At 38.1% G+C, this 13683-nt stretch overlaps 1 protein-coding gene and 1 non-coding gene across 22 annotated transcripts in view; both read left to right on the top strand.

Moving 5' to 3' along the window:
• The first annotated feature begins 24 nt into the window (after positions 1–24).
• The window catches only part of ZNF420 (zinc finger protein 420), a 29232-nt gene continuing 15573 nt past the window's right edge, over positions 25–13683 (top strand). For 2 of the 21 annotated variants that reach the window (XM_078359239.1, XM_054250193.2), the window contains exons 1-5: positions 25–130; positions 972–1121; positions 1555–1598; positions 5054–5330; positions 11054–11180. In XM_078359239.1, the coding sequence (XP_078215365.1) occupies positions 5289–5330; positions 11054–11180 (169 nt within the window). In that variant the 5' untranslated portion in view covers positions 25–130; positions 972–1121; positions 1555–1598; positions 5054–5288. Of the gene's footprint in view, positions 239–971; positions 1413–1554; positions 1599–5053; positions 5331–9118; positions 9254–11053; positions 11181–13683 lie in introns of all 21 variants that reach the window. The other 19 variants (XM_078359240.1, XM_078359234.1, XM_035284637.3 and 16 more) reach the window with 18 other exon arrangements.
• Positions 6802–6941, top strand: LOC118150403 (U4 spliceosomal RNA). The gene has a single exon (XR_004738504.1). It is a non-coding gene; the product is annotated as a U4 spliceosomal RNA (small nuclear RNA).

Here is a 13683-nt window from a genome sequence, read left to right as displayed (position 1 = left end):
GAGGCCTCGCGTGGAGAGAGGGCCGAGTCTGTGGAGGATCTTGGCTTGGCACCTGCTAGATTGGCGAACCTGAAATCGAGCTTGGAACCCGAGCGCCAGATCTTGGACCCTGAACTGCACCTCTGTCGGGGTAGGAGTGTCCGGAATGCCAGCGCGGACTTGGACGGAGAAAGCGTCGCTGGGGTTACCCATGTAACCCATGTGTCTCGGGTTTTGTGTGCTGGCTGCAGCCTGCCTGGTATTGGTGCCTGCCTGTGCATACACGACTGGGAGTGTGTGGCTGTGGTTTTGTGTATGAGCAGTTGTGTGAGTGTGAGTTGTTTGTGACTCTGAGGGTGTTTGTGACTGTTTGCTTATCTGGCTGGGATGTACTCATGTGACTGTGTATGTACCGTGTGTATAATTGAGGTTTGCTTGTGACTATAAAGTCTGTGACATTTATGACAAGAGTTTGAGGTTGTGTACATACCTGATATCGTGTGACGGGTTTTCCAGTAAATGTAAGATGTGTGACTGTAGCTGTGACACGGTGTTTGTGACCACGTGTTTCCCTGATCTGGTACTTGGTTGGGTGACTGTGTATGACTGTTGGGTTGTGTGTGCTGTTTTTATGACTGGGTGAAGAGACTAAACTTGCAGCTTGGAAAGGGTGTTTCTGGCGGTATGTGTCTCTGACAAGGTGCTTGGATGTAATTATATGCCTTGTACTTAATGGGATTTTGTTTGAGAGGAGGTGCTCTAACAGTGTAGCATAATTGGATGATTGTGCCTTTAGTTGTGTGACTGTGGAAATGTGATTATGTGTGACTGTCTGGCCATTTGTATATTCTGTGACCTTATGGGGGTTTAGTCCAGTACAGAAGTAAATTTCATTTTGGTATTTCTGGGGCTGAGGTCTGTCTATGGATCATGTCTTATGCGGCTCTGTGCTCCTCTGAGGACTTAAGGACTTCTTTTTGTTTTTACCACAGTGGCTGCCCGTTCATACATGGCCTGTATTCCTTCATTTCTGTATTCATCCTTGGCTCATCTGTGAAATGTAGTTACGGGGTCACGGCTTCTTCCCTGTGTCCTCTCACCTTATAGCCTGCAGGGGACTGAATGCAAGGAAGTGGCAAGAAGTAAGGAAGCCAGTCATTTGGACACCTGGGTGAAGAATAGGAGTTATTTGCAAGCCACAGACCTGGTTTTGAGATGAGAATTTTAGGGCTTAAAATACCTTCAAGACAGGCCACTGGAAATGTCATGGGATTCCAGGAGTGGGAATAGTTTCAGAGGGAGTACTTTTGGAGGCAGCCACACAGTTCTGAACCTGAAGCACTCCACCGCAGGGTTCTGTCTCCAGCATACAGCTTTGAATCCAGAAATAAATTCAAGACAAAGACACCTGGCCCTTTTTTCTGATACAGAAGGTAGAAGACCTGTTCTAGTCCCGCCTGACTTTTCTTTATGTTAAATGAGATTAAGAGGATAGGGGAAGAGGATGTGTTCTAATTTAGTATATTCCCCAAGAAGGCCTAATATCTCATTCTGTTTTTCTTTTCCTGAGAGTAGAACCCAGAGGATAAAGAATGGCTGTTTCAGTCGCAATGTCCAAGGTGAGTATTTCCTCTTTGTTTCCTGAAATACCTTTGTTATTATAGAACATAGGCATTTTTATTTTCTTTTTGAAATTTTCTGCCTTCTGAAATGACAGAGGGGTAAGGCAATTTTTGGTAGATTGAGACAAAGATAATGTGCCATTAATTGTGATAGATGCTTCCCAATAGTGATTAAATTTAGGAAGAATGGATTTTGAGACTCATGGATTTAAAAAGCGGCACTCTATGGTGTTATCTCTGATACAGCAGCATTTTGATTTTTTAACTTTTTTTAAGCTTTTTCTTAAAAATTTCAAATGTACACAAAAGTATAATGAATATGCCTAGCTTTAAAGCAATCACTTTCCAATCTTGTTTTATTTATTTTGACTTCAGTTCAAAATCCTTTCTAATTTGCCCTTTTGATTTCTTCTTTGACTTATAGGTTATTTTGAAGTATTGTGTTTTCAACTATTTTGACGCTCTTCCAGAGATCTTTTGTTACTGATTTCTAATTTTGTTACATTGTGTTCACAGAATAACACTTTGTATGATTTGAATCATTTTAAATTTATTTGGATTTGTTTTATGACCCAGAATTTGGTGCATCTTAGTAAATATTCCATGTGCACTTGAAAAGACTCTATTTAGTGGTTGTTTAGTGTTTAGTGGAGTGTTCTATAAATGTCAACTAGGTCAGGTAGATTGATAGTATTGTTTAAATCTTTCATATCTTTACTGATTTTTTTCTTTGTTGGATTTTTCTCCTTGTAGTTTCTTTCAGTTTCTACTTCATGCATTCTTTTTCTTTTCTTCTTCTTTTTTTTTTTTTTTTTGAGATGGAGTCTTGGTTTGTCACCCAGGCTGCGGTGCGGTGTCATGATCTCGGCTTAGAGCAACCTCCACCCCCCAAGTTCAAGTGATTCTCCTACCTCAGCCTCCCAAGTAGCTGGGATTATAGGTGGACACCACCACACCCAGCTAATTTTTGTATTATTATTATTTTTTTTTTAGTAGAGATGGGGTTTCACCATATTGGCCAGGCTGGTCTCAAACTTCTGACCTCAGGTGATCCACCCACCTCTACCTCCCAAAGTGTTGGGATTACAGGTGTGAGCCTGTAATCCCTGGCCTGGCCTGCTTCATGTATTTTGATATTCTGTTAGTAGATAAAGGTTTTAGATTTTTACATCCTACTGGTGAATTGACCCTTTTTTCATTAGGAAATGGTCTTCCTTATACCTGATAATATTCTTTGCTCTGAACATCTGCTTTGCCTGATATTTAATGTAGCCACTCCAGCTTTTTTTTTTTTTTTTTTTTTAGACGGAGTCTTGCTCTGTCACCCAGGCTGGAGTACAGTGGTGTGAGTAGCTGGGATTACAGGTGCCCACTACCACACCCGGCTAATTTTTTGTATTTTTAGTAGAGATGGAGTTTTACTGTATTAGCTAGGATGGTTTCGATCTCCGGACCTCATCATCTGCCCGCCTTGGCCTCCCAAAGTGCTAGGATTATAGGCATGAGCCACTGCACCCAGCCTCCAGCTTTCTTTTCATTAGTGTTAACATTGTATATCTTTTTCTATTATTTTACTTTTAGCCTATTTGTGTTTTGATATTTCAAGTGCATGTTTTATATACAGCATATAATTGGGTCTGTGTTTTTATTCAATTTGGCAATTTCCTTTTTTTAAACTCAATTTGACAATCTCCTTTTTTTTTTAGACAGAATTTCACTCTGCCACCCAGGCTGGAGTGCAGTGGCAAGATCTCAGCTCACTGCAACCTCTGCCTCCTGGGTTCAAGTGATTCTCCTGCCTCAGCCTCCTGAGGAGCTGAGATTACAAGCACACACCAGCAGGCCCAGCTAAATTTTTTGTATTTTTAGTAGAGACAGGGTTTTGTAGTGTTGGCCAGGCTGGTCTCAAACTCCTGACCTCAGGTCATCTGCTCACCTCGGCCTCTCAAATTTCTGTGATTACAGGTGTGAACAACCACACCCAGCCAGCAATCTCCAGCTTTTAATTGCAGTATTTAGACCATCTATACTTAGTGTGATTATTGATATGGTTTGGTTCAAATCCATCATTTGCCATTTGTTTTATATTTGTCCCATCTGTTCTTTATTTCCTATTCTCACTTTTCTGCCTTCCTTTGGGTTGAGACGAAGAGTTTCAAAATAACAATACCAATATATTGCCAACCATATGAATATAGAAAAGCAATAAAGTCCTGTTGGAGTTTGACAGGACATATCCCACTAGGGATGTATAATTGAATTACTGTGTTTTAAAAGTCATCTAAATAGCACTTCTCATTTGGTTAAGCTGCCAACTGGAAATGCAGTTAGGCTCATTTGTTTTATATTGCTTTTCATGTCTGGGGATTGCTTTTCTCCCACTATGATTTAATCTTGTTTTTAAATTACATAACATATATCCAAAATCAAAACTACAGAACAAGATGAATTTGGAGAAGTCTAGTGTCCACTTCTGTCCCCTCCACCAGCTTCTTTCTTCCCTCTGTACATAGCTACCTGTACTTCTCATTGGTTTTACTTTTATATTTCTTTTAAATGATATATATGTTTATGTATATGCATTTATATGTGTGTGTATGTATGCAATTTTTATTCTATTTTTAATTAAAAGGAGTACTCTGTGTACACTGTTCTGCACCTTCTTTTTTCTTTTTCACACATCTACAGTATCCTGGAAATAACTCTATAGGAGTCTATAAAGATCTTCCTCATTTATTTTTATAGCCGCATATTCTATTGTGGTGTTATAGTAATTCAACCAGTCTCCAATGGATGGCCATTTGTTTTTTTCTGTTTTTTACTGTTATATAATGCAGCCATCAATAACTACATATGTCGCTTTTATCTGTGGAAGTTTATATTTGGGGCAAGTTTGTAGAATTGGCCTACTTATAGTTTATGTTAATGCTTTGCTTAAGTTCTGCATGAATTGCAACTCCGTGTCATAACAAAGTTGGTACACTTCTTCATTTTTCTTCTTTCTTATCTTCTATTACCTAACTTTTAAAAAAATTATCTTAGAGTATATGCTGTTAAATATTCTTTTTTCTCCAAATTTAGTAAGAATCCTTTTTTTTATAAAACTTGCATTTCCTGTTTAGAGTTCAGGAAGCTGATATCTTTGTTTTCTGATATCAAAGTAGTACTCGTTTGTTGGTGTGATTTAGAAAATACAAAAATAAAGACACAAAGGATAAAATAACAATTACTGAAAAACCATCCTCTGTAATGAATCGTTCATATGTGGAGTCCATTCTTCAAGTCTCTTTTCTTTAACTTCTTCTTATGGAAAAAATTAAAACATATACAGAAGTAAGTGTAGTGTAATGTATCCCATATACTCTACCCATCACTCAGCTTCAACACATATCAGTTTATGGCTAAACATGTTTCATCTGTATCCCTGTTTCTTCTCCCACCCCTCTTCTAAGATACAACATAGAGGACTGGGCATGGTGGCTCACACCTCTAATCCCAGCACTTTGGGATGCCAAGGTAGGCAGATCACGAGGACAGAAGATCGAGACCATCCTGGCCAACTTGGTGAAACCCTGTCTCAACTAAAAATACAAAAATTAGCTGGATGTGATGGTATGTGCCTCTAGTCCCAGCTACTTGGGAGGCTGAGACAGGAGAATCCCTTGAACCGGGGAAGTGGAGGATGCAATGAGCCGAGATCGCACCACAGCACTCCAGCCTGGCGACAGAGTAAGACTGTCTCAAAAAAACAAAAACAAAAGCATAAGTTATCTTGAAGTGGATTTCAGATATATAATTTCATCCTTAAAGATATTAATATATATCTGTAAAAAGTAAGAACTTTTAAATTAAATAAAAATAATAACCATAGTATCATCACTGCTAAAAAGTAAAAAGCCAGGCATGGTGACTCATGCCTGTAATTCCAGCACTTTGGGAGACTGAGGTGGGCAGATCACCTGAAGTTACAAGTAGGAGACCAGCCTGGACAAAACGGTGAAGCCCTGTCTCCACTAAAAATACAAAATCAGGGCCGGGCGCAGTGGCTCACGCCTGTAATCCCAGCACTTTGGGAGGCCAAGGCGGGTGGATCACAAGGTCAAGAGATCGAGACCATCTTGGTCAACATAGTGAAACCCCGTCTCTACTAAAAATACAAAAAATTAGCTGGGCATGGTGGCGCGTGCCTGTAATCCCAGCTACTCAGGAGGCTGAGGCAGGAGAATTGCCTGAACCCAGGAGGCGGAGGTTGCGGTGAGCCGAGATCGCGCCATTGCACTCCAGCCTGGGTAACAAGAGCGAAACTCCGTCTCAAAAAAAAAAAAATACAAAATTAGTGGGGCATGGTGGTACGTGCCTGTAGCCCCAGCTATTTGAGAGACTGAAGTGGAAGGATTGCTTGAGCTTGGTAGGCAGAATTTACAAGGAGCCAAGATTGCACCACTGCACTCCAGCCTAAGCAGCAGAGTGAGACCCTGTCTCAAAAAAAAACATCCAAAAAAACAAAACAGGCAATATTCTCTTAATGTCATGAGCCAGTGAGTGTTCAAATTTTCCCATTGTCTATAAATATTTTTTATGATTTTTTTAGAATCAAGATCTAAACAATGTTTATTTGCTATAATAGTGCTATATGTTTCTTAAATATTCTTTTACTCCCTGGGTTCTTTCACTTTTTCTTTCTTACAGTTTATTTTTTCCAGAAACAGAGTTTTCCCGTAGAGTTACCCATGTTCTGGATTTTGTTGATTGCTCGCCTGTGGTGTCATTTAACATGTTCCTCTGACCCTGTATTTCTTGTAAACTGGTATTTAATTTTAGAGGTTTGATCAGGTTGAGGATTTTTGTTGGTTTTTGCTTGTTTTTTACTAATCCGTCTTACATAGTGATGTGCACTTCTCCGAAGTGGTGCATAGTATTTGCTTGTTTTCCTTTACGTGATGTTAGCAGCCAGCTATTGGCATCTTTGTTTGAATATGTTATTTTATCAGGGGTTACAAAATGATAATTCTTCTGCATTAATAGCTGGAATATGTCTATAAAGGGAGTCATTCATTCTCAGTGTCTTGGTTACCTAAAGAATAGTTTATGGTGTAAAAACAACCAAAAAAACAGAACTAGAATCAAAGATTGGTTTTTCTCTTATTATTTTTCAGCATCTCCCAAAGCTTATTCTGTGTTTTTCTTTTAAACTATTAGTAGCTTTGCGCAGTGGCAGTATCGTAGCCAATAAGGTTTATCCGAGGAGCAATTATTGCTAATTGAAAACTTTTCCCAATACCCTGCCGTGACGACTTGCAATATAATCGGCATTGGCAATTTTTGACAGTCTACAGAGACTGAATTAAAAAGAAAAGAACGGTTACTATTAACTTGTGGATTAAAACATGTCTGTTATGTTTCGATCTGTAAGTTACTGTTTTTATTAATGCTCACATTGTTCCATGCATGGCAAGTGGAAAGTTTACCCTCTGTGATTTTCCTACTCTTTTATTCCTTTTTGTTCTTTTCAACATGACTCCAGTAGTCTTTGGTAGATTCCAGACTTTCTGTTCTGACAGGGTATTCTAGGCTCATTTAAAACATTTTCCCATCCCAAACATAAGATCAGCCACTTCTTTATGGGACCCTGGTTCCTTTTATGTGAAGTAGTTTTAAGAAGTCACAACCAGGACAGCAGGAACTCTCATTGCTCCTAGTTGTCATTGCTTATAGCCTTAACAGCTGGTGAAATACAAATTTTTTTAGAAGGAGAAAAAAAAAAGCCTGAGGGTATACTGATATTTTCAATTGAATTAAAAGATTATAGAGTTTTTCTTACTATCTGATTTTATATTTGTGTGGCTTTTGTAATCTGAAAAAATCTTAATTCGTAATGATTAATGATACTAAGATTCTCACTGATATATGGGTATGTGTGTATAATCATTTCAGGTTATATACATGTATTAGTTTTAGACTAACAACGCTAATATTAATAACGGTATAACTGCTAAAAAAACTCTAATACATAACTTCACAAAGTTATAAACTCTAAGACAACTTTGAAAAACAGTTTATAGTTATTTTGTTTGTAGGTTATATTGGGTCTAAAGTCAAATGACTATATTTTGGCTGTGTGCAGTGGCTCATTCCTGTAATCCCAGCACTTTGGGAGGCCAAGGCAGGAAGATCACCTGAGGTCAGGAGTTCAAAACTAGCCTGGCCAACATGGATGAAACCCCATCTCTACTAAAAATAAAAAATTATCTGGATATGGTGGTACGCATCGGTAATCCCAGCTACTACCCAGGAGGCTGAGAGAGGAGAATTGCTTGAACCTGGAAGGCAGATATTGTAGTAAGCCAAGATTGTGCCACTGCATTCCAGCCTGGGTGACAGAGTGAGACTCCATCTCAAAAAATAAAAATAAAAAGACTATATTTTAAAGTTTCTTAAAATAATCACTTCCTTTATATGTTTAACCTTCCAGCTTTATGCGCAGATAAATTTGTTTCATTTTGCTTTTGGTTCCTGAGAATATTTTTCATTTTGATTTAATTTTGTGATTTTAGTTATAGGAAACATACTTGTGGTTCCAAAGTCAAATAGATTTGATTGTAATACTTTATAACTGTTGTAATACTTTATGTCTGTTTTCCTAGAGGATATTGAACTGTAATTTTTTTGTGTGTAATATCTTTGTGAGGTTTTAGTAATATGGTTATTTGGCCTCAAAATATAGAACAGAATGCTATCTCCTTTTTCTTTTTTCTGAAAAAGTTTGTGAAAGAATAGTGTTATATCTGCCTTAAATGTTGGTAGAATTTACCGGCAAAGCCATCTGGGCCTTCTCTAGATTGTTTGTTTGCTTGTTTGTTTCTACAAATTCAATTTCCTTAATATAAATGGGATTTTTTTTCTGTTTTTTTCTTGTGTGTGAATTCTGTGTGAATTTTGGCAATTTTTGTTTTAAGGAATTTGTCTATATCATTGAAATTGCCAACATTTTTCGCATAGAATTGTATTATCTTTTTAATTAAAGCCTTAAAAAAAATCTGTGCTCTAGTCTCCACTATGGTAATGTTTTTTTCTTGAAAACTTGGTAGGGGTTTACAAACTGTATTAATCTTTTGAAAGAATTGAGTTTGTTGTCATTTTAGAAATCTAAATTTCTTCATTATAAGTAATTGTAAGCATAAGCATTAATTATTTATGTCTTCTAATATAGTTGTTATGATCATAAATATACTGAAATATTAAGTGGTTGATTATCTCCATTTTGACATCTGTAGATGTCAAATTACCTACGAGTTTCATTTCAGAAGTGGTAGAGACATTGTTATATTTTCTTTTTGTAGATAGAAAGCATTGAGTTTGATCAAGGTAGGAACCACAACCTATATCTATCCTTCTTAGTGTGTGTTTTGCAGTGGAAGAAAGATACAGGAAGAAAAGAACAACAAAGACAATTCCAACTGAATCATTTCTTAATTTACAAAATACCTGTTCTTACTGTTCTGCTTTTTCCTCCCTAGCTCTGCATTCTCCAGACTCTGTGCTTTTCTAAGATAGGAACCCAGAAGAGGACTGATCATTTCTTGCAGGTTTAAAAACCATGGCTTGGGTAAATTGGAGTTTCTTTGTGCTCTCTTCACTTACTTTTTTACAGAGTATGTGTGTATTTGTATTCTTTACTTCTGAAGATTCATTCCTGACTGACCTCCCTCAGGAATATGCTCCCCAGTTTGTCCCATTCTTATAAGTGATAGTGTCTTCCCTAAGTGTATCTTTCTACTCTATAGTCACATACTTATTCAACAATCCATTCAGCATCTTTGACTAGGAGCACTGATCTAACAAAAGCAGAGTTCCCTGATTTCATAAGACAGAGGAAGATATTAAATGGCACCACACATGAAAACCTTTTGAACTTCTCTTTAGATCTAAGTTCCCAGGTAGACAAGACAGGAGTTGATCGTGACTGGGATCACTCTCAGTATATGGCAAGAGCTCATGTTTTATTAGTTTTTAAGATTAGGAAGATGATTAGGGACTGAATACAGAAAGATCAGGGATCTTCCCCAGGAAGATGTAACTTAATATGGATCAATTGGAAATTCAACATTATGTGCTGGTCTTGAATGTGTAAATTTAGATTATGTTTTTCACCTTTCTAATGCTTAGAATGATGAAAAGTTACGTTTATAGTTGAATAGTAAATACGATCATAGTAAAGGTGATCATTTCCCAGCAGAAGTTGCTGAGAATAATAAACTCTGAGAACTAAGAAATACTTACACAGTTTTATTTTATACAACCTAAAATGTTTAAATATGAGCACTTATTAAATCAGATGTATTCATTATATGGAGCTATTCTGTATCCTATAAAATATTTACTAAATTATTGATGACGAGGAAAATGTTTATGATATAGTACTTGGATCTAATGGTGAATCTGGAGCTTCAATAAATTCTTTAATTTTATACAAATCTATTTTATAAGGTTTTACAGATAATTTTTCCCAGTTATTTTGTTTATTCCTTAAATAGTGAAGAAAGAGAAAGTTACATTTATTGAGAATGTATGATACACAATATACATATTATATAGAATGCTTGTGTATACTATTTCCTTTAATTGCGACATTGCATTTAGTTTATTAATTCCCAGACTTATCTGTAAAGTAAGATGTTCTGTATGTAGAAAATATCTACAGCAGGCCAGGTGCAGTGGCTCACACTTGTAATCCCAACACTTTGGGAGGCCTAGGCAGGAGGGTCCCTTAGGCCAGGTGTTCAAGACTCTCCTGTGCAACATAACAAGACCCCTGTCTCTACAAAAAAATTTAAAAATTATCTGGGCGCAGTGGCACGTACTTCGGTCTCAACTACTCAGGAAGCTGAGGCAAGATCACTTAAGCCCAGGAGTTCGAGGCTGCAGTAAGCTATGATGGCACCATGTACTCCAGCCTGGGTGGCAGAGGGAGACCCTGTCTCCAAAACAACAACAACAACATCAAAACTATAGTAATAGGAATAATCAGGAACATATTCGTACTTTTCTGCCCATTTGCTCTCTTGCTTCCTTTGTGGAGTGTTCCCCATCATCTCCTCCTCCATTGAGAAAGTTTTGGTTTTGTTTTTGAAAGAGTCTTACTCTGTCACCCAGGCTGGGGTGCAGTGGCGTGATCTGGGCTCACTGCAACCTCTGCTTCCTGGGGGTAAGCAATTCTCCTGCCTCATTCTTCTGAGTAGCTGGGACTGCAGGCACCCACCACCCACACCTGGCTAATTTTTTGTATTTTTAGTAGAGACGGGGTTTCACCGTGTTAGCCAGGATGGTGTCGATCTCCTGACCTCGTGATTCTCCCGCCTCGGCCTCCCAAAGTACTGGGATTACAGGTATGAGCCACCACACCCAGCCTAGTTTTTTAATTTCCAAAACTAATATTTCATTTGTTGTTTCAGAAAGTAGTGATGTTCCGGGATGTTGCCATTGACTTCTCTCAAGAAGAGTGGGAATGCCTGGACGCTGCTCAAAGAGATTTGTATAGAGATGTGATGTTGGAGAACTACAGCAACTTGGTATCACTAGGTAAGGAATCTGGCCTTCATATTTCAGGATCTACCTTTGGAATGGCTGCTTTCTCGGCTGGTATTTCACCGTTGCCTTTTTTTTTTTTTTTTTTTTTTTTTTGAGACGGATTTTCGCTCTTGTTACCCAGGCTGAAGTGCAATGGCGCGATCTCGGCTCACCGCAACTTCCGCCTCCTGGGTTCAGGCAATTCTCCTGCCTTGGCCTCCTGAGTAGCCGGGATTGCAGGCACGCGCCACCATGCCTAGCTAATTTTTGTATTTTTAGTAGAGACGGGGTGTCACCATGTTGACCAGGATGGTCTCAATCTCTTGACCGCGTGATCCACCCGCCTTGGCCTCCCAAAGTCCTGGGATTACAGGCGTGAGCCACCGCGCCCAGCCTCACAGTTGCTTTTTAAGTAATTAGCTGAATTTCTTATTCTTTTCCAAGGAATGGTTTGAAATTACTGGAAGTTAATTTCTATCCTTCAAAAAGCCTTACCACTGCCTTCTAATACCATCTTCCTGCTGTCTTCCTTGATGATCAAGGGGCTAGATTGGAAGTTTGGAATAGTTGGAATATCTGCAGATTAAATAGCCTATACATTGTTACACTTTAGATCTGCTAAAGGAGCTCTGATAATTCACAACCCAGTCACATATTTTAAAAATATGTGCAGAGATGTATGTTTTTTCTGATCAGAGTTTACATCATTTGTATAGTGATAGAGCAGATCAATGCATTTTACCAACAACTCAAATGAACACAACCCATTAATTAGAACAAACACATTGTCTTATATGTGCTTAGTTGTTGAATATTACATATTAAGAAGTTTGGGCTGGGCACAGTGGCTCATGCCTGTAATCCCAGCACTTTGGGAAGCACAGGCAGGTAGGTCAGCTGAGGTCAGGAGTTTGAGAACAGCCTGAACAACATGATGAAACCCCGTCCCTACTAAAAATACAAAATTTAGGTGGGCATGGTCGCACATGCCTGTAATCCCAGCTACTCAGGAGGCTGAGGGAGGAGAATTGCTTGAACCAGTGAGGTGGAGGTGGCAGTGAGCCAAGATCCCATTACTGCACTCCAGCCTGGGTGACAGAATGAGACTCCATTTCAAAAAAAAAGAAAAAACTTTACATTAGCCATTGAATGAATATGCTAGAATTTTCTTGTATTGGAAAAGAGTTGAGAGGGAACTTGTGATTGTCTAGGAAAGTTTATTGTTTTCTTCTGTAGTATTTTTATACATAACAAAATCCTTATCAACTAAAACTTTAATAAGTGATTTTCCAACCTAGATGATCACTTTATTCCCTGTGCTGGAATAAAATATCCCTTGCCTCTTCCTTCCTTTATCCTCTAAAGGCTTTAGGAAGTTATTGATTAATACATGTCCCTAGAGCGCCCAAGTTGTGTGGAAAAAAGACCTATGACTTGAGGAGAAAAGCAAGGGTTTTCCCCATGATCTTCCTAAAGAATCTTACCTAATTCCTCTACCTCCTTTCCCTGTTGGTTTTTTATTATAATTCTTCCCACTTTCAGAAGAGGGAATGGCTCTTCCTCCTCCCCAGTGACAACACTTTTATGTAAACTTGGGAGTCAATTCCTTTCCAGATTGTTTCTTTAAATCTATACTTACCGTCTTTATTCTTTAAAGTATTGTTCATTTATCCAAAATACATTTATTGAGTACCTATTCTCTGTCAAGGACTATAGGAGCCATTGGGGAAATAATGGTCTAGATAAGATTCTTACTCTGCTGAAACACATTCTTATGGGAGAAATACAAAATGCATAAGGAAAAAAAATTATATGTATATGTATGTGCATGTATATACATACGTATGCATTTATTTAATAATTATCAATATAACAATAACAGGTAGTGATAAGTAGTACAAATAAAGGTAAAGAGAGGTAGGCAAGTAAAGAATAATGAGGAGTTGGAATGGCCTGTTTAGACTGGAGTGGCCTGTTCTAGATTTTGGAAAAGCCTCTCTGAAGAGGTAATATTTGAACAAAGACCTGACTAAAAAGTAAGGGCATGAGTCAAGCCAGTACCTGGAAAAGCAGTGCAAAGGCCTTGGGATGGGTATTAACTTCGTAGGAGGAACAGATAAACGTGTATCTAGAGAAAAGTGACTACTAGGATCATAAGAAAGACAGTGACACAGAATAAAAAAGACTGAAATTTTATTCTCTAAGGTGGTGCCTCCTGACTCCCCATCTGAAGCACATGCAAATCTCCAGAGGAAAGTAAGAGGCCTTTAGAATTCTCACAAGTTAAGATCAACAAAAGGTGAGCTCACAAAGATCATCAACTTCACAGGGAAATAGGTCACAGAAGAGGGACAGATAATCTGAAGAAATAACATATTACATGGCAAAAATCTTTACATATTAGAATGATTAGATGTAGCTACAAGCTGTGGCTGCTGGTTTAAAGAAATAAAGAAATTAAACCGCAAGAATGATGACTAATAGGTTTTCATATAGGGACAGATTTGAAAGAAAA

The sequence above is a fragment of the Callithrix jacchus genome, chromosome 22 (genome assembly GCF_049354715.1).
Source record: "Callithrix jacchus isolate 240 chromosome 22, calJac240_pri, whole genome shotgun sequence".
NCBI lineage: Eukaryota > Metazoa > Chordata > Mammalia > Primates > Cebidae > Callithrix > Callithrix jacchus.
This window is presented reverse-complemented; position numbering and strand designations above follow the sequence as displayed.